Here is a 26,919-nt window from a genome sequence, read left to right as displayed (position 1 = left end):
TGCAGGCTGCAGCAGACTCACATCTCCCAACTAATACTTAGAATCAGAACCTCAAGGTGAAGTTGTAGGCCCCATTCAAATTTTTTCCTGTTTTTGCCTAGCACACAGGATGACCATGCTGGTTTGCCCAACTTTTCCAGTTTTAGTACTGAAAGTCCAGCATCCCAGGATCCCCCTCATTCCTAGACAAACCAGAATGATTGGCAAACCCTATCAGCCCATCTAGCTGAATTCCACGTAACACTATTCCTATGAAACATCATTATCTAAAAATAAACAAAACTTTCTCAAGGAAAGTTCTGAGCCAGTTAATACAAAACCAGAGAAAAACTTTCTCCCAGAAACACTTATAAATGCCATTGTGAATACAGTTAGCAACTTCTAGTAAATACAGCAGAATTTCAAAACAGTGTTTTTCATATCATCCTTCAATTTGGGAGGCAAAATAAAAGTGCAACCTAGCAAAAACAATTCTGGAGAGAGGGAAAAAACTCACGGATCTTGCTTAATTCTTAAACAGTTCTTAAATAATCAGTCCAGTATGCCACAATTGTTTAGCCAACAGTTTTTAAAGCATTTGAATATCTGAATTTGAATGCTTATCACAGGATAAACAAGTACTCACAGATCTACAAGCCCCACCCACTCCCCATTCTTACACTTAACTACTTTGCGCATCAATGTTATCTGCCTGGCCCTTGAATGGAAGTATCCAGAGCAATACTTCAGTCTTTTTATTGACACATTTAACAGAACACAGGCTCACAACTGTGATGATGTCTTAACAGTGGGTGGGAGAAAGAGGCAATGAATGAGGTGATTCCCCTCCCTCCCAAGGCCTCCACTACTTCCATTACTAACCTACAAATACATTGCCCAACTTCCAAGGTTATCCTTCCAATACTCTCTCTCAAAGGAGTTTTTGTGACACATTGGGTGATGGAGCATTTTAAGTCATATTTACCATGGAGCACCTGAAGTGAGCCACTTCCTGTTGAAGAACTAAGACCATATGCTTTAAGTCAGAATAGCTGGGAAGTAGAACTGACCAAGTGTGAAATAAGAGGAAAAGGAAGAGAAGGATACCCAGCCTCCACCTGGGTTACAGAAGAAAGAATACCCTCAGGTTGTTACAACATTCTTCTCTTCAAGAATAATGTGGAGCCCGGCCAGGTGTGGCTCAGCAGTTGAGCGTCAACCTGGGATCCAGGCGATTGGGGTTCGATTCCCTGTCAGGGCACATGCCTGGGTTGCGGGCTCGATCAATGACTCTCTCATCATTGATGTTTGTTTCTCTCTCTCTCTCCCTCTCCTTTCCTCTCTCTGAAATCAATAAAGATATATTAAAAAAAAAAATTAAAAAAAAAAAAAGAATAATGTGGAGCCCCCCAGATTCATTTAGCTCACAATCACCATGTGTCTGCTGCAGGTGGGCATTGTGCCAGGTGGGGTTCAGAGGTGGAGACTGGTATTGTTACTGATGTTTACTATGTGGTTACTCCTACAGTGGTTGTGTCTGTATTGAACATATACAGACTTTCTTTCTTTGTCATTATCCCCTAAACAATACAATGTAACTATTTACATAGCATCTACATTATGTTAGATAAGTATTCTAAAGATGATTTAAAGTATACAGGAGGATGTACCTAGGCTACATGCAAATATTATATAAGGGACTTGAGCAAAAAAATGTAGATTTTGGTATGGGGGAGGGGTCCTGAAACAAATCTCTTGTGGATACCAAAGGACAACTGTTTATGAAATGTCTAGAATATGCCCTAGCTGGTTTTGCACAGTGGTTAGAGCACTGGCCTGCATTTGATTCGATTCTAGTCAAGGGCACGTAGGTACCTTGGTTGCAGGCTCGATCCCTGGCCCTGACAGGGGCGTGTACCAGAAGCAACCAATTGATGTGTCTCTCCCACATCAATGTTTCTTAGAGGAAGGAGGGAAGAGCCACCAGTAACACTACCTCTGGCTGGTCTTAACTGGTCTCTCTCTCTGGGGGGAGAGAAACATCAATTTGTTGTTCCACTGATTTAAGCATTCACTGGTTACTCGTAGGTGCCCTGACCGGGGGTGGAATCTGCAACCTTGGCTTATTAAGGTAACGCTCTAACCAAATGAACTACCTGGCCAGGGCCTCACATTCACTTCTAATTATCTTTAACCACATCCTCAATAAGATTAAGATGAGGTGACTGTCTAGGTTATCTTAGAAATGTCCTTGGCAAAAACCAACATTTTACCTTTCACCAGCAACAAAAGAAAATATTCTCTTTAAAAAAATCTACACTCCAATATTAAAGATTCCTAGATGTTCATACTAAATTTCCTTTCCAATAAATGAATGTAATACCTAGCACCCATCCATTATTCCTTTCACAATCTAAATACCTTATTTTTGCCCCTTCTGCCCCATCCTCCACAGTACAGAGAAAATGATCCAACACACCCCTCCACCTTTGCTTAAATTAAGTCTTCAGACCTCTCACTGCCTACCTACAACATAAGACTCTAACATCTCAGCACAACATAAAAAGCGTTTCATCATCAGACCACATCTACCTAGGCCACTCTCCTCACTCATCATTTTCTGCTCCAGCAAACTCCTAGTCCTTCAAGACTCAAGTGGAAATTAGCCTCTCATACAGTGCCTCTCCTGATGTCTCCAGTCTTTGGTAATGCTTCCTCTATGCCTCTTCAACAACCTGTTATGAAGCATGCAACTCCATAGTTCTTCACCTTGAATTGTAATTACTTATGCTTTGCTCTCCACGAAAGTGAGCTCTGTGAAAGCAAGGATATTGCCTTTTCATCCATGTATTCCCAGTGTCCATAACCCTGGCTGACAGGCCAGTACTCAAGAAAATTCCCACCCAGCCCAGCTGGCGTGGCTCAGGGGTTGGGTGTGGACCCATCAAGCAGATCACGGTTCCATTCCGGTCGGGGCACGAGCCGGGGTTGCAGGCTGGATACCCCGTAGGGGGCATGCAGGAGGCAGCAGGTCAGAGACTCTCATCACTGATGTTTCTCTCTCTCTCCCTTCCTCTCTGAAATCAATAAAAACATACCTAAAAAAAAAAAAAAAAGCCCACCTAATGAATGAAACATCTTTTGTCAGTAACATCCAATTTGCATGTGGCAAAGGCAGGAGGAGAAACCCACAACTCCTTACTGCCCCTCGAATGCCCTTTCCAACTATCACAATGGAGCCAGGGAGGAAAGAGATCAACATAAAACATATGAAACACTTTGCCCACCTAGGGTGAGAAGTCTGTAGCTTTCCAAGGAGAAACGATGCTGGAGAGATGGGCCCAGTCAAGAAGGGCACGGAAGGCTGAGCTGACGCACAAACACACCTTACTAGCCCCAGGTCGCACAGCTAATAAGTGCAGGGGCCACAACTTTAACCCATGAAGGACCACATCCCGACCACCTGGCAGCACTGCTTCTCAACAGTCCGTCACAGATCCCTGCGGGGCCCCGGCGGCAAAAACTAAGCGTGGGCAATACGACGCTGTCGACGTGACATGGTCCCCCAACCCCCCTTCTATTCCGTGTCTCACTTCGGAACCGGTGCTTATAGCAGATTTGGCGTTGCTTACGACGAGACTCCCAGGGCCCAGGTGGAGACGACGAGCAGACCCCGCGACTGCTGTTCAACACCACGACGCATTAAAACGCCCCCTACGTGTTCGTCATTAGTTCGGCTTTGGGCGGCTGCGCCGGGACAGACTCGGGCGGAGGCGGCAGGGGGCGACGGCGCCCCACCTGGCCACGCAGGGGCCGGGGACGCCGCGCTGTCCCGCAGGGCGCCCGAGCCCCTCTCCCCGCGCCCTCCTCGCGAGGCCGCTCGCCGCCCGCTTCCCGAGAAGAGCCCGCCCCAGCGGCCCCTCCGGAGCCCGCGGCCGGGTCCTCACCTGCCGGCCCCATGTACTTGATCACGCCCTGCGTCTTGAACACCTCCCGGACGGCCAGCAGCGCGTCCTCGCCGTGCGCCGTGTAGAAGTCGCCGCGGTCGAAGAGGCGCACCGTGGTGGTCGGCTTCTCCGGCATGCTCTGGAAGAAGCGCACAAAGCCATACTCCGCCGCGCTCTCCAGCTGCAACGTCTCCTTCGGCTGCACCGCCATTTCGCAACCTCTCCACAGCCCGGCTGAGGGAACTGCGTGACCCCGCACCACCGAGCTGTTTCCCGCCTCCCCTCCGCGCCCCCCGGGCGGCGTCCGGCCTCCGCAGCCCGCCCAATCAGCATCCAGCGCTGCGTCTCGGTGGGCGGGAGCCCGCCGCCGCAGCCAATCATAAACGGACGCGGCCTAGCTTCCCGCGCGCGCCGGTGACTGTCTACTGCGCATGCGTGAGCCTCGGTGGGTGCCCGTCCTGAAGAGGACTCCGTCCTCCGGGTTTTCTCGACGGCGCGGCCCGGGGTCCGGCGGGTCAGCCGCCGGGGAGAGGTTGGGTGGGACGTCGGCGGAGGTCCTGCGCTTTTTACGTGCCCGCGAGCGCGGGAGTGGAACCGGAAGCTCGGAAACAAGCAAAATCGAGCCTTCTTCTCCCTTGCCAGCGGTTTTTTAAACCTGCTCTCCTCTCTCCCCCGGCTGCCTCCCTTCCCCTTTGTAAGCAAACTGTCAACGTCGAGCCGAGTTTAGGCCCCGCCAGGCGGCGCGGCGCTTAGGGCGTGGCGCCGATGAGCACCGGGAAGGGGAGCCGCGAGTCGGTGCTGCGCTCTCCGCCCTCCCCTTTTCTCTCTAGAATCAATTAATAGTAATAATAAAAAGATGACCGGTTCAGTCTCCACAACCTCCTTACTGCTTCCTACTGTCTCAGTCCACGCTTCGATTCATTAATTCAAAAGTGTTTATATGGTCAATATCTGCCAGACTCTTCTAGGATCTAAGGATCACTAGTAGGAAAACAAAACAAAAAAACTGCCTTTGTTCAGCTGACATTCCAGTGAATGGATTAGAGAATGTAGTAAGTGAACTAAATAGTATGTTAGAAGATAAGCACTTAGATAAATAGATAAATAAATAAATAAATGTAAATAAATAATAAGGGGAAGAGGGGTTGAAATTTTTTAAATGTTAATCAAACACCTGAAAGAGGTCCTGCACAGTTACCTACCTTAGAAAAATATTGCACTCTCCTGTTTGGCTTACCCTTCTGCCAAGAAAGCCAAGGAAGCTGCCCCAAACCTTGATTAGGCGAGCAGAATGACCGTGAGGGCTTTCAAACTAATTCCCAGGCCCCACCCATATACAATGGGTTGGAATTTCTGAAGGTGAGGTCTTGGGATCTTTTCAAAGCTCCCTAGTTTGCTCTGGCCGGTTTGGCTCAGTGGCTGAGCCTCAGCCCCGAGACTGAAGGGCCTCTGGTTGATTCTGGCCACAGGCGGGTACCTGCTTGCAGGCTTCATCCCCAGCCCCAGCGGGGTGTGTGGGAGGCAACCAGTGATGTGAGACACACCATCTTTCTCTTTCATCCTGCCACTCTCTCTGGAAAGCAATGGGGAAAATACAGCCTCAGGTGAGGATTAAAAAAAGAAAAGCTTGTATCCTGAGAATCAGCTCAGTTTAAAAAACTGTTGGACCACAGGTTAAAATTCAAATACCTTTTGAGGCAGGAAGCTGAGAAAGTTTGAGTCATCTGACTGTTGACTATCCAGTAATGCTTTCTTTATTTTCATGTGTTCACTGTGTTAATCTTTAAGTGTTAGAAACTTTCCTTATTTTACAAAAAGGAAACTAAAACTCGCAGATGCCTAACATCACAAAGCTAATAAGTGATAGAGGCCTAGCACATATTAAGTATGAAAGAAATGTATGCAATTGAATGAGCTGTGTATCACAATAACCACTTCTACATGAGAGCCAAACCTTGAATGTCATTCTGTTTATTGGAGAAATGAGTGAATGCTCTTTCTCCATTGCTAGTGGGAGTTGGACTCTTGGATACCACTGGAATAAGCATTTCCAGAGGCCCCCACGGGAGGATGAGTGATTTTTGTGTGGAATTACATCTTTGGGTTTCCAAAGTCTCATTTCCCTTAATTCAGTCTGGCAGATGTGGAGCTGGGGGTTCAGTAGAGCTAGAAGCAAAGCCAGAGTCCAAAGTTTCCTTTCCATGGTGGAGCTGGGTCTGGTACAGCATTAGGCTAGTTACAATCCATCAGTCCATTGTGTGGGGTCCACATGGCCGTGAGCCACATGGGTGAATGCAGGAGCATGAGAGGTCCACTAGCCAGGAGACAAGAAAGCAAACTCCTCTAATTAGGAGATTAAAATATCCCAAATCTTCCTGTCCCCTCAGTGGCCACGCCTAGTCTGGCCAATGATCTGTTCCCAGGTTTGACCGACAGACAAGTACCTTCCCTGTGTCACCCTGACTTTACTGGGCATGTGTATATTTGGTCTTCTCCCTGCTCCTCTAGTTATTCATAACTAGGTTTATCTACAATGGTATCGTTTCCATCTCTCCCCTTTCCAAAATAGTGAGTTCAGAGTGAGGCAGCATGGTAATGAGAATATCTACCTCCAGGGTTCATGTGGGGATCAAATGAGATAATAGCTTTGAAAGTATTTTTTAATCTTTTATGAACAGCCTTTATCGATTTATCATCACATTTGCACCCCTCCACTTGCACTATATCTATCTCATATTTATTTATTTGTCAATTGAGTCTATTCTAAAAATAAAAAGGATTCTCACACTTGCCCTGATCTGAGAGGACAATTCAAAGTAATGTGAAGAGCTATAGGGAATGTCAAAACATAAGCTTTCAAGACAATTTAAGAAAGGGCTTACAGGGTGAGAGGTGAGGGCCTTCGGGGAGGGTGTTTACGTTAAGCTAGGTGAGGGCAGTGGATTTTATTCTGGTCTTTAAACAAGGTTGGGGGAAAAAATCCACTTCAGGTTATGAGCTAGACATACCCCTTCAGAATATTTGTTCAGTTTACGGACATGGAGCTATTATCTCATGCTGATGGAGATGGATCTCCAAGTCTGAGCCTATTGCAAGAAACTGGTTATTGTGGTTGCTCTGAGGCAGTGGTACTAGGGCCACCAGCAGGAATGGGGGCTCTTTCTGTATATCCTTTTGTACTGAGAAAGAAAATGTGTTTCAAACTTGAGCTTCATAGCCTTATGTCATTAACTACTCATTTGGGGAAGTTATTACCATTTATGACAAACTTTAATGGGCATAAAGTCCAGAAAATTCATCTAGAAGACTATCAGTCTTGGCAGAGGACAGTGATCATTAACCAGACTTAGAAGATAACTAATGATTCCAGATATTCTTTACCTTGTATCCAAACTGATAACAATGATCTTAACATGCTTTTTTTTCTACAACATGTCTTGGAGAAGGGGGACCTTTAAATCAGCCTGCTTGGAAACAAGTTTGAAATAAAACTTTGACATATGCTTTTAATTGATTTGTCTGAGAGGTTATTTTAACTGCCTTTTTTTTTTTTTTAATCCATGTGCATGGATTAAGTGTTCGTGATGTTAACAAAAATTCAGTACAGTACATTTGAAGATCTAATTGTCTTTATTGAGAAATTCACAAATTGGGAAGCATCTCATCTAGCAAGTCAAGAGGTGCTTTGAGAAGCCCTACAATATGGGAGTCCTTTAAAGGCAGAAACTGGGTGAGACAAGAAAGGTATTAGCAAAAGAAAAGAAAGGATTGTTTCAGGAAAGGTTCTGTATATACTCTTAGGCTCCCTCTTATCAGGAAGATTACCTCAACTTCCTTTGGTGGGGAAGGGAGCTGGCTCAATTGACAGATTAACTCATTAGTATTGACCACAGTATTCTAGACCAAGTAATTATATATCTGGAAAATGTTGAAACTGCAGTTAGAACATGAAGAAGTCTAGGTTCGGTGTCAGTAGTTCAGCACAAGTGACTCCATTTGGGGCCTGGGTTTTCTCTTTTGTTAAATTCCTAAAGTTATGTCAAATAGTCGTATCTTATAGAAATGTCATGTATTTTCCAGTCTTAATGGGAAACTGAATTTCTAAAATAACTGGTGTGGCCCAGCCAGCGTGGCTCAGTGGTTGAGCATCGACCTATGATCCTGGAGATTGCAGTTCAATTCCTGGTCAGGGTACCTGCCCAGGTTGCAGGCTCAATTCCCAGTTGGGGGCACGCAGGAGGCAGCCAATCAGTGACTCTCTCGTCTTTAATGTTTTCTCTCTCTCTCTCTCTCCCTTCCTCTCTGAAATCAATAAAGATATATTTTTTAAAAATAAAAAAAAATAAATGGAACTGCCCTTAAAAAATAAAATAACTGATGTGGATGAAAAGGGGCTATTAGGTGGGCCAGGTACCGAAACCCAGGTATAGAAACAAGGGTACAGAGACTCCCCAGGGCAGGAACCCCGGGATGCCTAGCAAGGGATGAAACTGGGCAAACAAGAACTTTGTCCCCAGGGTAATCTGTTCTTCCCTAGCATATAGCTGGTCATGCAGTTTAGACCCCCAGAGCATGAGTGTACCTCCCTAAAGATAACATCTAGACCTCAGTTGTATTTCAGCTCCAGGCCCAGATAAGCAGCGAAACCAGACTGGTGGCTCCTGGCTGACTCAGGATCAGGTGCATTGACTAATGATCCCCTGCCCTGGCACCGACCAATCCCTGGAGACGGGACCCCAAAAGAGCGCACCCGGAACGCTGATGAATATTCTATTAGACCCTCCCCTGAGACCTCCCCTAAGATTCCTGCCTCCAAGAAAGATAAATGCTCTCCGGAGGACAAAGGACCCAGCTCTCGCTCCCCGCCCCCAGGGGAGCACACCAACACCTTCTGCATCCCTCCGAGGGGACCCCATGAGACCGCAAAAGGGGAGCAACGGGCGGGGGCAGCTGGTCCTGGGCCTACCCCCTGAACCAGTCTCTAAGGGCCCCTCCCCTGACTTCTCAGGGAGCCAAAGCAGCCCAGCCCAGGCTCTCCTGTTGCTTCTTCCATGCTCTTTCTGGTTTCACTGTCCCAGGTATATTTTGGCTGCCATCACGGATCCAATGCCATTTGACTCAGAGCTGTGCACTTCCTTTTGGATATATATTCTCATCCCCCTTTAATAAATTTAATTCTTCTTTATTCACCCAGCTGAGGTGGCTATTTAGCCTGCCCTCACACACCCGCCAACTGTTAACCTTTCAGGGGCCACATACTGAAGCCAAAAAGCTCAGGGCAGACCTGTGTGGCGGCCTTGCAAACTCACACCTAAAATAACCACAAAGGATGGTCTGAAATGAAAACTTTCTTACTAAAAGCAGTTCATGGCTGGTAGTCATGTATTTTTCCCTAACAAAAGTTAATTTTCACCTTAACTAAGCCTGTCTGTCATCTTTCTGCATCTGAGAGACATACCTAATTAATGTGCCTTTGCAAAACAAACTAATTTTCCTTTTTCCAGACCCTCCAAACCCCTCATAGCACAGGCACAGCTCTTTGGAGACCACAAATCCCCCGATTATTATGTTAATTGTTGACTATTGACTATCTTGTACCTACCTATGTGAGAGAAGATGTGTCTATCATTTTACTTTTTATCCAATCCAAGAGATTCCCCCCTCCCCTTTTGCTTTCTCCTGCCTCCTCCTTTGATTGTAATCTATAAAGCAAAATGCAAAACTACCATTCTCTGGAGCATTATTTCAATCCGTTGAGATTTTGCTTCCCAGAATATGTCAAGTTTGGCTCAAATAAACTCACAAAAATTGTTCACAGGTTAGAGTGTTTTCTTACGTTAACACTTGCAAGAGGAAATTTGCGAAAATATACCTGGAAGACATGGCATGATTGATAGAATAAAATAATTACACCAACATGGTTTTTTCCCCCCAACATGGTTGTTTTTAATTTTTTCATATTTTCCAAATTCATGATAATGACTATTACTGTTTTTATTATCAGAATAAGTATTGGGGAAAATAGGGTCCCAGGTTCAATTCCAGCCAAGGGCATGTACCTCGGTTGCAGGCTTGAGTGTGGAGGCAACTAATCAATGTGTGTCGCTCACATAGGTATTTCTCTGTGTCTCTCTCCCTTCCGCTCTCTTGACAAGCAATGGAAAATATATCCTCAGGTGAGGATTAAAATAATAATAATAATTCACATACCATATAATTCACCCATTTAAAGTAGTATGTAATTTAATGCTTTTCAGTATTTAAACAGCATTGTATAACCATTGCCAAACTCTAATTTTACACTTTGTCACTCCAAAAAGAACCCTCATACCCATTAGTGTCAATCCCCATTCCAAATAAACCCTCCCCCAAGCCCCCAGCTCCTGACAACCACTAACCAACTTTCTGTCTCTATAGGTTTGCCTCTTCTGGACATTTCATATAAATGGAATCATATAATATGGGGCGGGTCTTTAGTGACTGGCTTCTCCCACTTAGCATATGTTTTTAAAATTCATCCATGTTGTTACATGTATCAGTACTTCAATCCTTTCTACTACCAAGTAATATTTTATTGTATGGGTACGTATTTAATTTATCCATCCATTAGTTGGTGGACATTTGTGTCATTTCAACTTTGGGGCCATCATGAATAATGCTGATGTGAACATTTGTGTAAATTTTTTTTATGTAGATATGTTTTTCTCTTTCTCAGATATATACATACCTACAAGAGGGTCCCTGTGCCCTGGCTACTGAGAGTGCAGGGAGGATCTCTGCCCTTAAACTTCTGCAAAGGGAGGCAGAGAACTGTCTCTCAGTAATATCATAACAAGAATTCTCCCCAAATTGAAGAGAGGATGGGGTACTGTACAGCCAAAAGGGGAAAGCGTGTCCACTACAGGGCCAGACTGTGAAAGGCCTTGTATACACCTCTAGCAGGCAAGAGTAGATTTTAGGTTGTATAAAATGATCAGCTTTAGGCAAATGATTCTGGGAGCAATGTGGAGTTTGGGCTAGAGAAAGAATAGCTTGGTGGCAGAGACCAGTGAAAATGTGTGAGAAGGAACATTATTTCTGAGGGAGATAATCACAGGGCCCGATGACTAAAGGAACAGAGAAGGTAAGAGAGAGAAAAGAATTTGGGACTTGGTACATGGTGGTGTCATTAACAGATTCTGAGAATACAAGAGACGGTTTGTGAGGGAATGAAACACTTTAGTGTAGAACTCAGGATGAAGGGCAGAAAAGGCCCACTGAAGAAATGGATCTGCGGCTTTGTCAGTAGAGGGCGCTGGAGAGACACTGCAAGAGGAGAGTGGTGTTCCCTTGTAGCACCATTGGCTTCCCCAGTGCCCCGCTCCTGCAGACCCAGGGCTTCTCCAGCACAATGCAGCTGCTCCAGCAGCTTTCCTGAGAACCTGCCCCACATCCCAACTATAAAAGGTAGCTTTAGCCCAGCTGGTGTGACTCAGTTCGTTGAGAGTCGTCTCATGCACTGAGGTCACAGGTTCAAACCCCTGGTTGGGGAACATGGCTGGGCTGTGGGCTCAATCCCCAGTAGGGGGTGTGCAGGAGGCAGGCAATCAATGTTTCTCTCATCACTGTAGACTTCTCCCTCTCTCTCTAAAATCAATAAAAATGTATTTTTAAAAAACGTTTTTTAAAAAAAGGTAGCTTTATAGAGTGGCTTTGGTGTTTGGTGAGACATGTCCCTATAAATAGCTTTCCCCAGCACCCTAGAGGACGGGTCAGCAAACTCTGTAAAGGACTAAAGTAAATATTTTAGGTTTTTGCCAGCCATCAGTAGAGTCTGTCACAACTACTAAAATATGCCATTATAGTTTGAAAAAGCCACACACCTTATGTAAAAAATAAAACTTATTTATGGGCACTGGATTTCTTATTTCATCTATTTTTTTTTTAAAGATTTTTTTCCTTTAGTGGTTAAATATTGGTTACTTTATTTTATATTTTTATTGATTTCAGAGGGAGGGAGGGAGAGGGAGAGAAAGAAACATCAATGATGAGAGTCATTGATCAGCTGCCTCCTGCACACCCCCGACTGGGGATCGAGCCGGCAACCCAGGCATGTGCCCTGACCAGGAATCGAACCTCGATCTCCTGGATCCTAGGTTGATGCTCAACTGCTGAGCCACGCCCGGCTGGGCTTCCATCTAATTTTCACATATCACAAAATATTCCCCCCCTCCGGCCATTTAAAAATGCAAAGACCAATCTTAGTTCCTCCACTGTATAAAAACAGGTGGTGATGGGCCAGCCTGTAGGCTGTAGCCCTAGAGGGAAGGTTTTCATCAGATTCCACAAGGCTGAAATTTGAATGCTGCCAGTACCATACTGCACCAACCTCTCTGCCTCTCTCAAACTCTGGGGCCCAGAAGCAGTAGGGATCTCTTCCTTGGGTGCTCTATTTCAGCTCTAAGGGTGTGTTACTTGTTACTTCCTACTAACTATATTAATTTCTATCACTGTATAACAAATTACCATAGTTAGCATCTTAAGACAATAAGCATTTGTTTCCCTGGATCAGGGGTCCAGCCATAGCATAACTGAGTCCTTTTCTCAGGGTCTTAGGATTGCTGAAGATGTCAGCCAGGGCTGTGATGTCATCTGGAGCCGGGGTCTCTTCCAAGATCATTAGTTGTTGGCATAATTCAGTTCCTGTGGCTCTGAGACTGAGGCCCTCAGCTCCTAGGGTCCGCCTGGTATTTCCTGATAATTTACCCTCTCCACAACATGCCCTGGTTAGCTTTAAAGCTAACAGGAGCCCAGCTGGGTGTGGCTCAGTGGTTGAGCGTCGACCTAGGATCCAGGTGATCGGGGTTCGATTCCCGGTCAGGGCACATGCCCGGGTTGCGGGCTCGATCAATGACTCATCATTGACGTTTCTCTCTCTCTCTCTTCCTCTCCTTTCCTCTCTCTGAAATCAATAAAGATATATTTTTTAAAAATAAAGCTAACAGAAAAGCCTGTGCTGTTACTGCTTACCTTTAGATGCCCTTAAAAGCATCATCTGAGCCTGGCTGGTGTGGCTCAGCGGTTGAGCATTGACCTAGGATCCAGGAGATCGAGATTCGATTCCCAGTCAGGGCACATGCCCTGGTTGGGGGCTCGATTCCCAGCAGGGGATGTGCAGGAGGCAAACAATAGATGACTCTCAACATTGATGTTTCTCTCTCTCCCCCTTCCTCTCTGAAATCGACATATTTAAAAAAATAATAAAAAGCATTATCTGATTGTCAGACTCACCAGCAGTAATCTCCTTTTGAATCAGTCAACTAATTAACGTTCTTAATCTGCAAAATTCCTTCACCTTTGCCATTTAATATAATTTAATCTAGGGCATACACATCAGGACTAAGAAATATTGGGGACCATCCTAGAATTTTGCCTACTACAGAACGAATAAAAATTATGCTTGTAAATCTTACATTTTCTTTAATGTTATCATAGTATTTTTAAAATTTTCCTACAAAAAGGTTGATATTTAACTTCATATAGAATACAGGGTGGGGCAGAAGTAGGTTTACAGCTGTATGTGGAAGTTTATTCTTGTATTATTCTTTATTAGTTATTGCATTATTTTCCATATGAACTGTAACCCTACTTTTGCCCCACCCTGTAGATTTATTTGTACCATAATTATTCATTATATATATTGAAAACTGGTGCTTCTAATTTGACCAACCATAGAATTCATGGTTCACAACATTGTCTATCAATTCTGCCCCAAGGTATATTTGCCAAAATGCCAGTTTGTCTAATACAGAATCTTTAGATTCATTCTGAATAAAACTGACTTTTCTGTGAAGTTACGTAACATAGGCTGTTTTATATTGAATATGCATGATTTTAAGTACTCATGCATAACTCTAATTTGTAGTTAGCTTTCAGAGCATTTTGTAACCAATTATCTTATGTGTATACTATGAAATTTGATTCAATGATTCAAACAGTTAGGAAATTCAGTTTTAAAATGTTTTATTTCATAGTTCATAAAAAAAGGTTTTTATGTACATGACTCAAAAGTAAATAGGAAGGCAGCTTTCAATCACAAATGGATGAGACAGTAGTCATTTGAACTCTACTGTGAAAGCACATTTAAAGCACACTCTTCAATGTTATGTATAAATAATTTTAACTATGCAGTTCTGAGACTATCAGAATCTGGGATATCAGATCTGCATACATATGACACTTGTCAAATTTTAAGATTGGTAAAGTCAATTTCAAGCTGCTTATATTTTGAGTACAGGTTTCACTATTACAAATATATGTTAACAAAACAGTCTTCAAAGATTTCTGTCTTATGCTCATACATTTGTAATCTGAGTCGGTCTGCAAATTTCCCTTCTTCTAGTTACTATTCAAATTACAGCAGTTATCCATGGAGTTCCCTGTGCATCTCACCCATCTCCTTTATCTGAAATAGAGGAAAAAAGAGAAAAAAAAATTAAATAATTTTCCAATCTTTTGTTCTGAGAAGTTAAAAAAAAACTACTACTGAAGAGGAAAGCAAGATGCTTCTCTTCCATTATGAGACTTAAGTTTTTAAAAAAGGAAGCTATCTTACAAGGAAGCACACATTGGGTGTATGATTCAAACTACTGTTTAGAGAGCTAAGATGAAAGAAGCAGGTAAGCTAGATCTTTAAGAATGGGTAAGATTTTTATTAAATGTATACCACTTTTACATCTAGTAAGAAACAGTTCATTTTCTATCATCAATATTTTATTTTTATGGGTGAGGAAATTGTAATTCAAATTTAAGTGGCTAGTCCCAGGTCACACAATTAGTTACAGGCAGAACCGAGACCTGGTGACAGCTACTACATTGGGCAAACATGTTGCTCTGTGGCAAGCATGAGACCAACACCTTACATGGATTACTTTGCTTAATCCTCACGAGTCTGTACTATTATTGTCACTTTACAGATAGGGAAACATGGAGGCTTAAAGAAGTCAAATAACTCATCCAGCTAATAAGTGTTCAAATCTAGGTCTATATTGTTCTTAATCAGAACACTACATTGTCATTCTGACTTTCTGATATGCCCCTAGACCAGGGGTCATCAACAGGTAAGTCAGATGACTGATTACGGTATGGGAAAATGTCAGAACTTTCTAGTTCCATTAGATTTTTTTCAATATTCTTTTACATTTCTGTGTTATTTGGTAAAATATCAGTAAATAGCACATATACCATTTACAAAAATAAATATCCAAAAATTGGTGGGTATACTGAAAATGTTATTGATGGATTCAAGGACAAGTGTGTTTATATCAAATTCCTAGTGACTGAAACACACTAGCAATTTCACACTAGTGTTTGTGACTAGTTGGTATGCAATGAATTTACTAGACCTAAATTAAGTTGATTTTTCATGATTATTTCAGTAACATAGAGACAATAAATCAGGTGATTAGTCATACCGAATTTCTCTAATATGAATCCACCAGAGTATGCTTCTAAAAGATTCCACTAATGTCAACTTTGTACAAAAAAAATTTCACAGGCTTCCTATCCCATTATTCTATGAGGCAGAATTCATTACAAGCTGCTCTGTCATGAAACTTGAGCAAGAAAATTTAAGTAAGGGAGCATTATAAGAGTGTGGACAATATGGACAATATTACAAAAGGACTCCAGTGTAATTGAGACCTGTCAGTGTCTATGAAGATATAGTGATTATTACGAGTAAAAGATTAAACAAGGGCCTTTTTATTAAGTAATCCATTTACCTCAGCCTTCTCATACTTTGCCGTTCTTTTCTTTCTGGAAATAACCTGAATGGAAGAAAAATCATTACAATTTTAGGACTGCTACCCAAACAAAAAGGTCTAAATCAGTGATTTTTAACTGGTGTGCCACAAGAATTTTTAAAACATGCAATACCTACTCAGTCAGGGGCTCTGACCTATTTTCCCTTAGACCGTCAAACAAAAAAATGACAACAGCCTGGCCAGCGTGGTTCAACAGTTGAGCATCTACCTAGGATCCAGGAGACTGAGGTTCGATTCCCAGTCAGGGCACATGCCTGGGTTATGGGCTCGATCTCCAGTAGGGGGCGTGCACGAGGCAGCCAATCAATGAGTCATTGATGTTTCTATCTCTCCCTCTCCCTTCCTCTCTCTAAAATCAATAAAGAAATATTTAAAAAAAAGAAAAAGGTTGGAAATAGCAGGTCTAAACTCACATACTTTTAATGCACATAATTCCTATATGAACAAGGTTAATTTTAAAATCCAACTAACGACATTATTTCTTAAATTAAAATTCACAACTAAAAACAAATTTTTTTAAAAAAGGTCTGCCACCACCAGTGAAACCACCAAAAAAAAAAAAAAAAAAGCATCAAGAAAACAATGAATCATTTTTAATGAAATTTAACAGCCTGGTGTACATTCTTCTGCCTATTATTCCGTCCTGATACAAACATAAACATATGTGATCATGCAATATTTTTGCACAGCCTGTATTGTAAGAGGAACCCTACCAGATCAAAAACTATAGCCCTGGCCAGGTAGCTCAGTTGGTTAGAGCATCGTCCCAACATGCCAAGTTGTAGGTTTGATCCTCAGTCAGGACACACAGAAGGACCAATCAACGAATGCATAAATAAGTGGAACAACAAGTCAATGTTTCTCTTTCTCCTTTCCTCACTCTAAAATCAATAAATAAAAATAAAAAATAAAAAACCTATAGATTGAACTCGTTCTTTTTAAAAGCTGCTTTATTCTATAGCATAAGTATACCATGCTCAGGTGGTTTGCAGATTCACCATTACTAGCATTAGTATCCTCATCAATTTATAAGAACTCTTTATACATTATGCATAATACCCATTTATTATTTTATGCATGGTATTTTCACCCAGCCTATCATTAACATTTTTTACTTTACAGTATCTTTGTCATACAAATTTTAATTTCAATGAAATCATATATCTTTTCCTTCACTGATTCCAGATTTGTTGCTTTACTTGGTTTCCTTTACCACCAGGTTATATAAACATTTCCTACATTAATCTTACGATGTTTTATTTTTAAACATTTCCAATGCTAATCCATCTGGAATTTGCATATTTCAACATGGGTGCACTGCCTGCCTCCTTTCACATGTGCTTTGCCACTCACAGAGTGGGCAGTATGGTCAGCCTTGGTGGGGTGAATCTGGAATTCAACTTTTATTTTCTTCCAGGTGGATAGCCAAGTGGGAAAACTCCACTGAACTGACAATGTGAATTCCCATATACCCTCAAATCTATTTCTGAATTCTTTATGTTGGTCAGAAGCATCCTTATATTTCTAGAATAAACCTTGCTTGTTCGCACGATATATTCTTCTAAAGCACGATGAAATTCACTTTGCTAATGTTTTATTTAGAATTGTTGCTTCATATTTATCACTTCAAACTTCTTTCTATGCTACCTTTAACTTGTGTTCTGTTGTTTCATCTCATTGAATTGTTTGGAAGTTTAGGTATTTTGCACTAATCCTGGCAGGTGAACTGAAGGACAGTTGCTGCTTGATGGCAAAGTGACTGACCTGTGAGGCGCTTGGCTATAGCTTTTCTCAGATTAGTATTATCCTTCCTTGCTTCATAAGGTGATTTTTTTAAATAAAAAGGGATCAGAAATACAACAGATTCACTCACTATCAGGAATTATTAAGAAAAACCAAAAAGATGATTTGTTTCATTTATATCATTTTGGAACATGGATGTAGGTAGCCTTTTGATATTGTCCCCTTTCTTTGAAAGTATACACCTGTAAGTGAAATTTTACTTGTTCTATACTCACCAGAACAACAATTCCAGCAATAAGTGCTATTGCCACAACCACGATGACAGCAATAATACCAGCTTTTAGACCCTGCATTGAAAATTCAGGTGGTTTTTCATCAACATAGTAAATTGCAGTTCGACCAGGATCCAGATCCAGTTGTTCCCCATCTACTCTCAGGTCCAGTCTATTGGAATGGAACAAGGATTCATCTTTAACCTATATTGAGAAGGAGAAAAGCAATTTAAAATATTTAAGAAAACCTGGCCACATGGAATTACACATCAATTATAAACCAAAAGATCTGTTGCCGAAAATCTTTATGGTTTCAGTGATAATAATCCCATACATTGAAACTTAAAAAGAAAAACTTTATTATGGGAAATTTTCAAACCTATACAGAAGTAGAAAGAATTCTATAATGAAGTCCCATGTACCTATCACCAGACTCAATAATTTATTTATTTTTATTTATTTATTTTTTTATAGCTTTATTGACTTCAGAGAGAGGAAGGGAGAGGGGGAGAGAGAGAGACAGAAACATCAATGATGAGAGAGTCATTGACTGAGCCCACAACCCAGGTATGTGCCCTGACTGGGAATCGAACCCCGATCGCCTGGATCCTAGGTCGACGCTCAACCTCTGAGCCATGCCAGACCGGGCCAGACTCAATAATTTAAACGCAACGCCAATCTTTTTTTTTTTTTAACCCTCACCCAAGGATATTTTTTCCATTGCTTTTTCAGAGAGAGTGGAAGGGAGAAAGAAATACTGATGTGAGAGACACACATCAATTGGTTGCCTCCCACACGTGCCCCAACCAGGGCCAGGGATTGAGCCTTCAACCGAGGTATGTGCCCTTGGCTGGAACTGAACCTGGGACCCTTGAGTCTGCGGGCTGAATCTCTAACCACTGAGCCAAACTGGCCAGGGCAAGTCTAACTTTATTTTACCTGTTCTGCACATCCCCCACTGGGGATCAAGCCCACAACCAGGGAATGTGCCCTGACCAGGAATCAAACTGAGAGCTCCTGGATCATAGGTCGATGCTCAACTGCAGAGCCACGCTGGCCGGGCTAAACTATTTTGTCACAGGAGTTACGCAGCATTTCTCCCATAGCTCCTATTCATGAAAACAACAGGGAAAGGCTATACAGACAAACTAAGCAACTACCAATAAGAGGTAATAGAAAAGAATTATATGAAGATATTCTAGGGAGACAACGTGATAAAAAGGCATAAATACACAAACAAGAAAGAAAGGTGTATAAGAAAGGTGCTTGAGAGTGACACGGAAAACAACATTAACTGCTGCACAAGAACCACTAGAACAGCTAAGATGCGGCTGATCTATACGTGGAAACAGATGATGAAAGACCTTGAATTCACTGAGACATGACAAACACTACATTTGTAAACACAGGGATAAAACGAGGATGACTATACTCACATCTTTTTCAAAATAATAAGCCACATCAGCTATGTCCACATCATTGTTAGTTTTCTGAGAAGAATTTTGCACCAGATCAATAGTGATAATATCATTCTCATACTGGGGGGAAATTGAAAAATACAAATTAATATCAACATAACCAAAATGATGAAAATATCATTGTTCAATAATAAGAATATTTACTGTTTGACTTTCTGTAATCTATATGTGTCAGTGTTCCTTTCCACTAGTAGATAATTGAGTTTTTCACTTATAATTTAAAAATGCTTGGAAAAATAAATAAATAAAAAATATTTGAAAGGTCTTTAAATCTATTCTCAGGAACTAAGACAGCAATGCAAACAATGATAATTATGACGCATGTTTTCTTTTTTTTTTTTAAACATATCTTCATTGATTTCAGAGAGAGGAAAGGAGGGGGAGAGAGAGAGATAGAAACATCAATGATGAGAAAGTCATTGATCAGCTGCCTAGCCTGCAACCCGGGCATGCGCCCCGACCAGGAATTGAACCCCGATCTCCTGGACCCTAGGTCGATGCTCAACCGCTGAGCCACACCCGGCCAGGCACAACGCATGTTTTCTTATCAAAAGCATGTTCTTCTGAAAAGATTTTAGAATAAGATATTAAAGCATCACATTTGGTTAGAACTACTTTAAAACTAAAATGCTAAAGAAATGCAGTATGCAGTTGGCCTTGCGGTTCAGTGGCCTATTATCCAGGAGATAGTGGTTCAATTCCCGGTCAGGGCACATGCCCAGGTTGTGGGCTGGGTCCCCAATAGAGGGTGTACAGGAGGCAGCCGATAAATGACTTTCTCATCACTGATGTTTCTCTCTCTCTTTCTCTCTCCCCCCCTCTTTCTCTCTGAAATCAACAGACATATTTAAGAAGAAAAAAAGACATTAAAAAAAAAAGAAATGCAATATGCATTTACCACTTTCTGCTTTTAGGAAGCAAAAAAGTTTATTCCTTCCAAAAACTTTTAAAAAATATCATTTTGATCTAGAGGAACTTAAGAATAAACTCATACTGCTTTGAAAGAGTTCCATCACACTATTCAAGCATTTTTCAACCAGAGTTGAAAAAGTTAAGGAAGGGCTAACTGGTTAAGGACTAGCTCCTGAAACCAGAGGAGATGGGAGCTAGGCACCGGAAAGTAAATGCGTGCCAACAGCAATCAGAGACAGAAGTTTCCCAGGGTAAGAAGACTGGCATGTGTACGAAGAGATACTACATTTTCTTTAAGGCTAAACTGAGGTACTCAAAGGCAATGGAAGAAAAACAAAATATGGAATTTGCTTTATGAAGTGCCCAGGGCTGAAACTATCCTCAAATGCAATTTAATCACCACCAAAAATCAGACCCAAACCACACTTTCTGCTAAAGCTCATTTACTTTAAACAACAAAAAAATCTTACCAGAATATTTCCGATGTATTTTGAATCCAGTTGATAACGAGTTGTGATTACATCCTTGAGTGCACTGTAAATAATTAAAAATCATGTATTTTAAAAAATGGTTGTACTAAACAACATTAAGAAGCACTACTTTTTAACTAAGCAGATAGCTCAAGTTCTGGAATTGTCATTAACCAAACTTATTGGAAATTTTACGCCATTTTGCAAATATCGTAATAATTGATTCAGGCTAGAATCATCCATTGATGCTCAACTGTTGAGTTCCACTTTGGTTAGAAACAGGGTATCAAATATCTACCCACAGATTGTATTTTTTAATTAAAAAGAGGAAAATGGTAACTACAGTGGAGAAACCTGGCAACACTACTTTAACCATAGTTAACACCATCAGTACAAGGACAAGATGACATCATGTCTTACCTAAAGTGAAATACTTTGGAGTACATACTATCACTTAAGTGGCTTTTCTCTCAAAAATGTATTAACATGACATTCACTATATTAAGACTATGTATGTGTCCCCAGACCTAGTTCCTTCCCTAGGACTGGTTTTATAAATGCTGGTGATAAACCAAGAAAAAGAAAAAAAAAGTATAACCTGTACTTAATAAGGAAACATCAGACATACCAAATTTGGGGAACATTCTATAAAACTTGCCCGCCCATACTCTTCAAAAATGTCAAGGTCATGGAAGACAAAGGCCAAAACAGTGTTCCATATTACAGAGAATAAATGGTCATGACAACTAAATGCAATGCATGATCTTAGATTGGATCCTGGGTCAGAGGATTAAAAATTGTTACAAAGGACAACATTGGGAAAACTAGCACCATATGTTAAAGTTTTCTGAATTTAGAAACTATACAGTGGTTATGTAAGAGAATGCATTTTGTTTCTAAGAAAAGATATACTCAAGTATTCAGGAGTAAAGGGAGGCATGATGTCTACAGTTGGTTCTGGGAAAAAATATACACGCTTTGATAGATACACAAAGCACACACACATATACATGCACACATACACATATAAAGAAAAAAATGTGGCAAACGTTCACTGGTGAAGGGTACTAGAGAAATCTGTACTATTCCTACAACTCTATTTCAAAATAAGGTTAAAAATAGTATGTATAGTATCTTTTTAAGAAATACAAAAAGTATTGAGACGTGTTTTAGTTTTGCTAATGTACGATGGAACATTTGAGCACCAACTGAGCAAATATAATGCATTTAATAGCACTTACTTCTGCAAACTTTGACTATTATAAGGTTTTTCTCTTGTTTTGTGTTTTAGTTCAATGATGATCCAGCTGTAAAGTAAAAGGACAGTATTAACAAAACAATTCAGATTTTTATATGATTCTCTTAAGCTAATAGAGGTATCAGAAAAAGGATTTATGCACTAGATATGCCTTTAATCTTTTCCTTGGCCTTCACATATCTATTTTCATAAAGAACTCATCCAGTGGCTCTATGGAGCACATCAGCCTTTTCCCACCCCAATTCCTCAGCCCCCCCCCCCTTCTCCTAAGCAACAAGGGCCCTTCTTTTGCCTCTGTAACTTGCTTCCTGAGCCCACTTCTTCTATGACTCACTTCTTCTACCTCTGTGGCTTTCTAAATAAACTTTTCTTTGTATTTGAAAAAAAAAAAACTCATCCAGGAGGGAGCACCCTTTCTAACACTGACTGTCTGGCCACAACATGAAAGGTCACGTGAAGTCAAGGCTCAGCTGGTCATGTTGGGCAGAGGTCAAGTGAAGATACAGAAAGATGCCAAGAAAAACTGAAAAGTAACCTTGAGGCTCCAGAAGACAGAAGCGTAGAGAATTGCCTGTCTTAGTCTTGATACCTTTTCAGTTTCTAGTCTTTTCAATAAACTCTTTTTTTTGCTTATGGTAGCTTGAGTGTGTTGCTGTTTTTTCATTACATAATTCCTATATCTCATTTTAAAATACTATAAACGAGCAAATATATAAATAGCTTAAGTCATTCATATACATTTAATACCAATCCAACTTTAAAATAGTGAACAGTGTTGCCCGGCTGGTGTGGCTCAGCGGTTGAGCATCGACCTAGGATCCAGGAGATAGCAGTTGGATTCCTGGTCAGGGCACATGCCTGGGTTGCAGGCTCGATCCCCAGTAGGGGGTGTGCAGGAGGCAGCCAATCAATGACTCTCAGCATTGATGTTTTTCTCTCTCTCTCCCTTCCTCTGTCTGAAATCAATAAAAACATTTTAAAAAAAATACTGAAGTGTTAAGTAAAAATATTAAAGGAAATTTGTTTTGTATGCTACCATAAGAAAAAAATATAAATATTGCTAGTAAATTCATAAAATATCTCTAGAAGGTTATAAACTGGTGACATGAGTTCTATGGAGGTAAACTGGGTAATGGTGGGGGGGGGCTGAGATGGGATGGAGGTTTTTCACAGTACACCCTCCTTTCCTATCTTTCAAATTCTAAATCATTAAATCATATTACATATCCAAAAAAGTTTAATTAAACAAATCTGAAAAGCATGAAAACAAGTAATACAGACAACCCAACTCACTAGGTCCTCACTCGTTCGGAGCAGGTTTTTTCAGTGTCCTTATCTGTCCTTCTGACCCCAGCAGTGTTCACACACCAGCACGTGGTGGTGCCATTGCACTGCTTGGCTTTAAAGTGCCCGTTGTCATCACAGTCGGGATCATAGAGTCCGTCATTATTCTGAATCGCATCTTCAGGTTTCGGTCTTCTCCCGGACTTTGAGTGAGACATTTCTGCCTTCATCACCAAACATTTGGTAGCCACTACAAAAAAAGCTTCATGTCATGCTGGAAAACTAACCACAGTTTTATTCTTTTTTTAATATATCTTTATTGATTTCAGAGAGAGCAAGGGAGAATGAGAGGGAGAGAGAAACATCAATGATGAGAGAATCATTGATCGGCTGCCCCCTGCATGCCCCTGACTGGGGATCAAGCCCACAACCCCGGCATGTGCCCTGACCAGGAATCAAACCGTGATCTCCTGGATTCTAGGGCGATGCTCAACTGCTGAGCCACACCAGCCGGGCTAACAATTTTATTATTAAAGAAATTTTAATTTATCTCCAAACTCTGAGGGCCAAAGATTATTGTAGACTTACATGTTCCCCGCTCACTCTTTTATTTCTCACCCGAGGATATTTTTTCATTGCTTTTCAGAGAGAGTGGAAGGGACACAGAGAGAGATAGAAACATCGATGTGAGAGAGACACATCAATTGGTTGCCTCTGGGGCCATGGATCGAGCCTGCAACCAAGGTATGTGCCCTTGGCCAGAACTGTACCCAAGACCCTGCAGTCTGCTGGCTGATGCTCTAACCACTGAACCAAACTGGATGGGGCCCCACTCACTTTCTAAAGATAAGAATCTTTCAGGTATGAGATAATTGACAAAATGATTCAGTTTTGAGCCAATAAAAGGCTTCCCAACTCAAAACACACCCATTAAAGAAATATAAGTCAAAGTAAAGTTTAAAGGCATTGAAGATATTCTACTCACATTTTGAGCAAATGACGGAACTTTGTGTACCAATTGAAGTACACCGGCATTCACCATTCTCCATTAAAGAGCAGTTTGTGGTCAGTTTGTATTTTTCACAGACACATTCTAGAGGGGGAAAAAATTCACTTTTAAATGTGAATCTTATCAACAACTCTGGTGTCCCAGCTAAATTATGTTGTGACAATATTACCCAAGTTACAGGGTCACAAAGCTTAAAAAGTGGTCCTGAATGTTTTATTTTTCGGCTATAATGGTAGTGCCTGACATAATTTGTATATATTATGTAGACATACAGTCTAATTTGCACACATTCCTGTTTTGATTTTTTTAAACCAAGACTACAGCCCTCCACGCATCACATTTAGCTTGGCCTTTATGATAGTCCCGGTGTCAGCTCCTTCCCTCCTTCCTGTCCTACTAGGATAAATCCTTGCCTGTCAGCTACTGACTCTTCCAAAAATCAACAATTCCATTCCCTTCCACCCTCCCCCTTGATTTTCTTATTAAGAGATGCTTGCTTTGGGGTTTAACGGAAACATATTCAGCCCTTGGACTATATTTTATCTTAGAAAAGTTATACTTTCAGTTGAATTTGGGAGCACCTAACTAAATTAAATGTGGGTTTACTAACTTAATTAAATCTTGGTACCCAATTTTGCTGCACATCCTGTCAGTTTAATAGTTATATCCTTGACTATCTCTCAAAAGTAAATTTTAACTTCATATTGGCAAGCCCACCTAATTCTTTTGTCTGGCTAATGAGCATGCAATCATTAAAAACAAAAAATAGTATGACAAACCAAAAATTTTTAATATTGATCCTTCATGTCCCAAGTTGGCTTTAATTTTTCCTGCTTAAATTATAATCAATACTTCTATCTCAATATTAAAATCACAAAAGGAGAAAGTATTGTGGCTGTCCTCAAGGGTTAAAATCTTACGCAGCACTACACCTGCATTTTTCACGTCCAAGCAATGTCAAATTTAACACAGACCAAGCAGGCTGCTCTGGCTGTAGAGTAGCCCACTCTCTCTCATTGCTTCAACTAATAAACTCTTTTACTTTAAACTCTAAAAAAATAAAACAGACCAATCAGGTATAAACTTTCTGAACACAAGCCTATAGCAGCTATCATCACTTTAAAGTGATTTAAGATTTCCGTATTTAATCCCAGATGTAATCTAGAAAACCATGAGTTGGTTAAACTGCATTATTTTGAGAGTGTAATTAATTAGGCTGAGCCCTGCTGGAGAGGCTATAAAAACCTTTCCAGAAAGCTATGGCCAGTTGCCATGCCACCTCGGCCCACCATCTCACAAATGATAGCAGCCAACAGGTTTACCCCAGAATGAGAAAAACTGGTATCAAACTTCATGTCCAGCATTTGGATAACGGTGTGAGCTTCCACGACACAGGCTGTTGACCATTTAAATAGTTTTTCAAGAGTAAAGAAAATGGAAAACTCTGGATGTGATGGGGGGGGTGCGGAAATCAGATATAAAACTGTTTAGATTTAGGGCAACGTTTAGAGCAATGTTTAAAAGAAAAATACACCCAATTACTGATCATGGGATTCTCTTGGGAGTGGCGGGATTAGGGGGTTTTTACCCTTTAGGTTACCGATATCTCTGGGTTCCCTGCAATAAACCTGGCACTGCATGATCCTTAGAAAAAGGAAACGCCTACGCGCCTCGCGCCCAGGTGAGCGGCCCGGTGGCCTCCCCGCAGCCACCTGTCCCCTCCCGCGCCGACATCCGGGGCCCGCGGCGGCCGTCGCAGGCTCCCCCGCCCGCGCTGGTCGCGGCCGCTCCGGACAGCGAGCGCGCCCACCCTCGTGGCGCAGAGTCCGGAGACCCCCGGACCGGCCGCCCCATTCCCTGCCGGCCACTCGGGCCCCCCGGCCACTTCCCCAGGGAGGAGCGCAGAGCGCCGAGGGAGGCGGCCCCCTCCGCCCGCGCGGTCGGGTCTCCGGCCGGGAGAGCGCGGCGGCCCTCCCCTCCCCCGCCTCCGTCCCGGGGGCCGGAGCCAGCACCCCCACCCCGAGCCCTGGCCAACCCCGTAACCCCGCTCCCGACCTTTCTGAGCCGCGGCCATCGCCGCCGTCGCGAGCAACAGCCCGAGCGCGAGAAGCTGGGGGGGCGCCATGCTGCGCGCGGAGCAGGAGCAGGAGCAGGAGCAGGAGCGGGGCGCGGAGGGGGCGCCCGGGCGGCCGGCGCGAGGCGAGGGCGCGAGCGCGGAGAGGGCGCGCGAGATGCTCCGGGGCCGCGGGACGACGCGGACTCGCCGAGGGACTGCGCGCTCTGGCGCGGGCGGGGCGGAGCGCGCCTGCCCACCTGCGCCCGCGCCCCACCTGCGGCCCCGCCCCCGGCGCCGCGGGCCGCTCACCTCTGCCCGCGGTTTCTCCGCCGTGAGTCACGGCCCCGGGCGCCGGGCGGGGCGGGCGCAGCTCCCCTCCCCCCGCTGCGCGGCCGCTGGGGCGCCGCTCCTCCCCAGGAAAGCACCCCGCCCCCCCAGGAGGGCACCCCGCCCCCCCAGGCGGGCACCCCCCCAGGCGAGCACCCCGCCCCCCCAGCGAGCACCCCGCCCCCGGCCACCGTCGCTTGCTTCCGCGGGGGCTGGTGGGAGCAGGGAAGGCGACGGGCTGCGGCTGTGACAGCCCGTGGGGACCGCTGATGGCCACAGAGAAGGTCTGAGAATAGAAAATGATACTTTCAGCGAAGAGAGCACGAGTCTGAAACCCCGACGCCAGGGGCCTGCCGGAGGGTGGCGGCTGGGAAGGGACC

At 42.8% G+C, this 26,919-nt stretch overlaps 2 protein-coding genes across 2 annotated transcripts in view; both read right to left on the bottom strand.

Moving 5' to 3' along the window:
• Positions 1-4,241, bottom strand: part of MSH2 (mutS homolog 2) — a 49,490-nt gene extending 45,249 nt beyond the window's left edge. The window contains exon 1 of the mRNA XM_081156006.1: positions 3,927-4,241. Within this exon, the coding sequence (XP_081012132.1) occupies positions 3,927-4,137 (211 nt within the window). The 5' untranslated portion in view covers positions 4,138-4,241. The remainder of the gene's footprint in view (positions 1-3,926) is intronic.
• Positions 4,242-13,911: 9,670 nt separating this feature from the next.
• Positions 13,912-26,381, bottom strand: EPCAM (epithelial cell adhesion molecule). Its single transcript, XM_081156609.1, has 9 exons — positions 26,212-26,381; positions 24,133-24,240; positions 23,157-23,397; positions 21,847-21,912; positions 20,606-20,669; positions 19,182-19,283; positions 17,749-17,949; positions 15,689-15,733; positions 13,912-14,370 (listed from the first exon to the last, which is right to left on the bottom strand). The coding sequence occupies exons 1-9, from the start codon at positions 26,279-26,281 to the stop codon at positions 14,329-14,331; spliced, it is 939 nt and encodes a 312-aa protein (XP_081012735.1). The 5' UTR covers positions 26,282-26,381; the 3' UTR covers positions 13,912-14,328.
• Positions 26,382-26,919: the final 538 nt, after the last annotated feature.

This window comes from Miniopterus schreibersii, assembly GCF_964146895.1.
Source record: "Miniopterus schreibersii genome assembly, chromosome: 13".
Lineage (NCBI taxonomy): Eukaryota > Metazoa > Chordata > Mammalia > Chiroptera > Miniopteridae > Miniopterus > Miniopterus schreibersii.
The sequence above is the reverse complement of the archived record's forward strand: the minus strand, read 5'-3'. Positions and strand labels throughout refer to the sequence as shown.

What these genes read in the sequence shown, in the direction of transcription:
- EPCAM (XM_081156609.1), bottom strand. Translation starts at nt 26,281, where the DNA reads ATGGCGCCCCCCCAGCTTCTCGCGCTCGGGCTGTTGCTCGCGACGGCG. An exon ending in TTCCGTCATTTGCTCAAAAT is followed by an intron (nt 23,398 to 24,132) that starts GTGAGTAGAATA and finishes CTTTTTTTGTAG; the next exon opens with TGGCTACCAAATGTTTGGTG. An exon ending in CAAAGTATGAGAAGGCTGAG is followed by an intron (nt 14,371 to 15,688) that starts GTAAATGGATTA and finishes CCTCTATTTCAG; the next exon opens with ATAAAGGAGATGGGTGAGAT.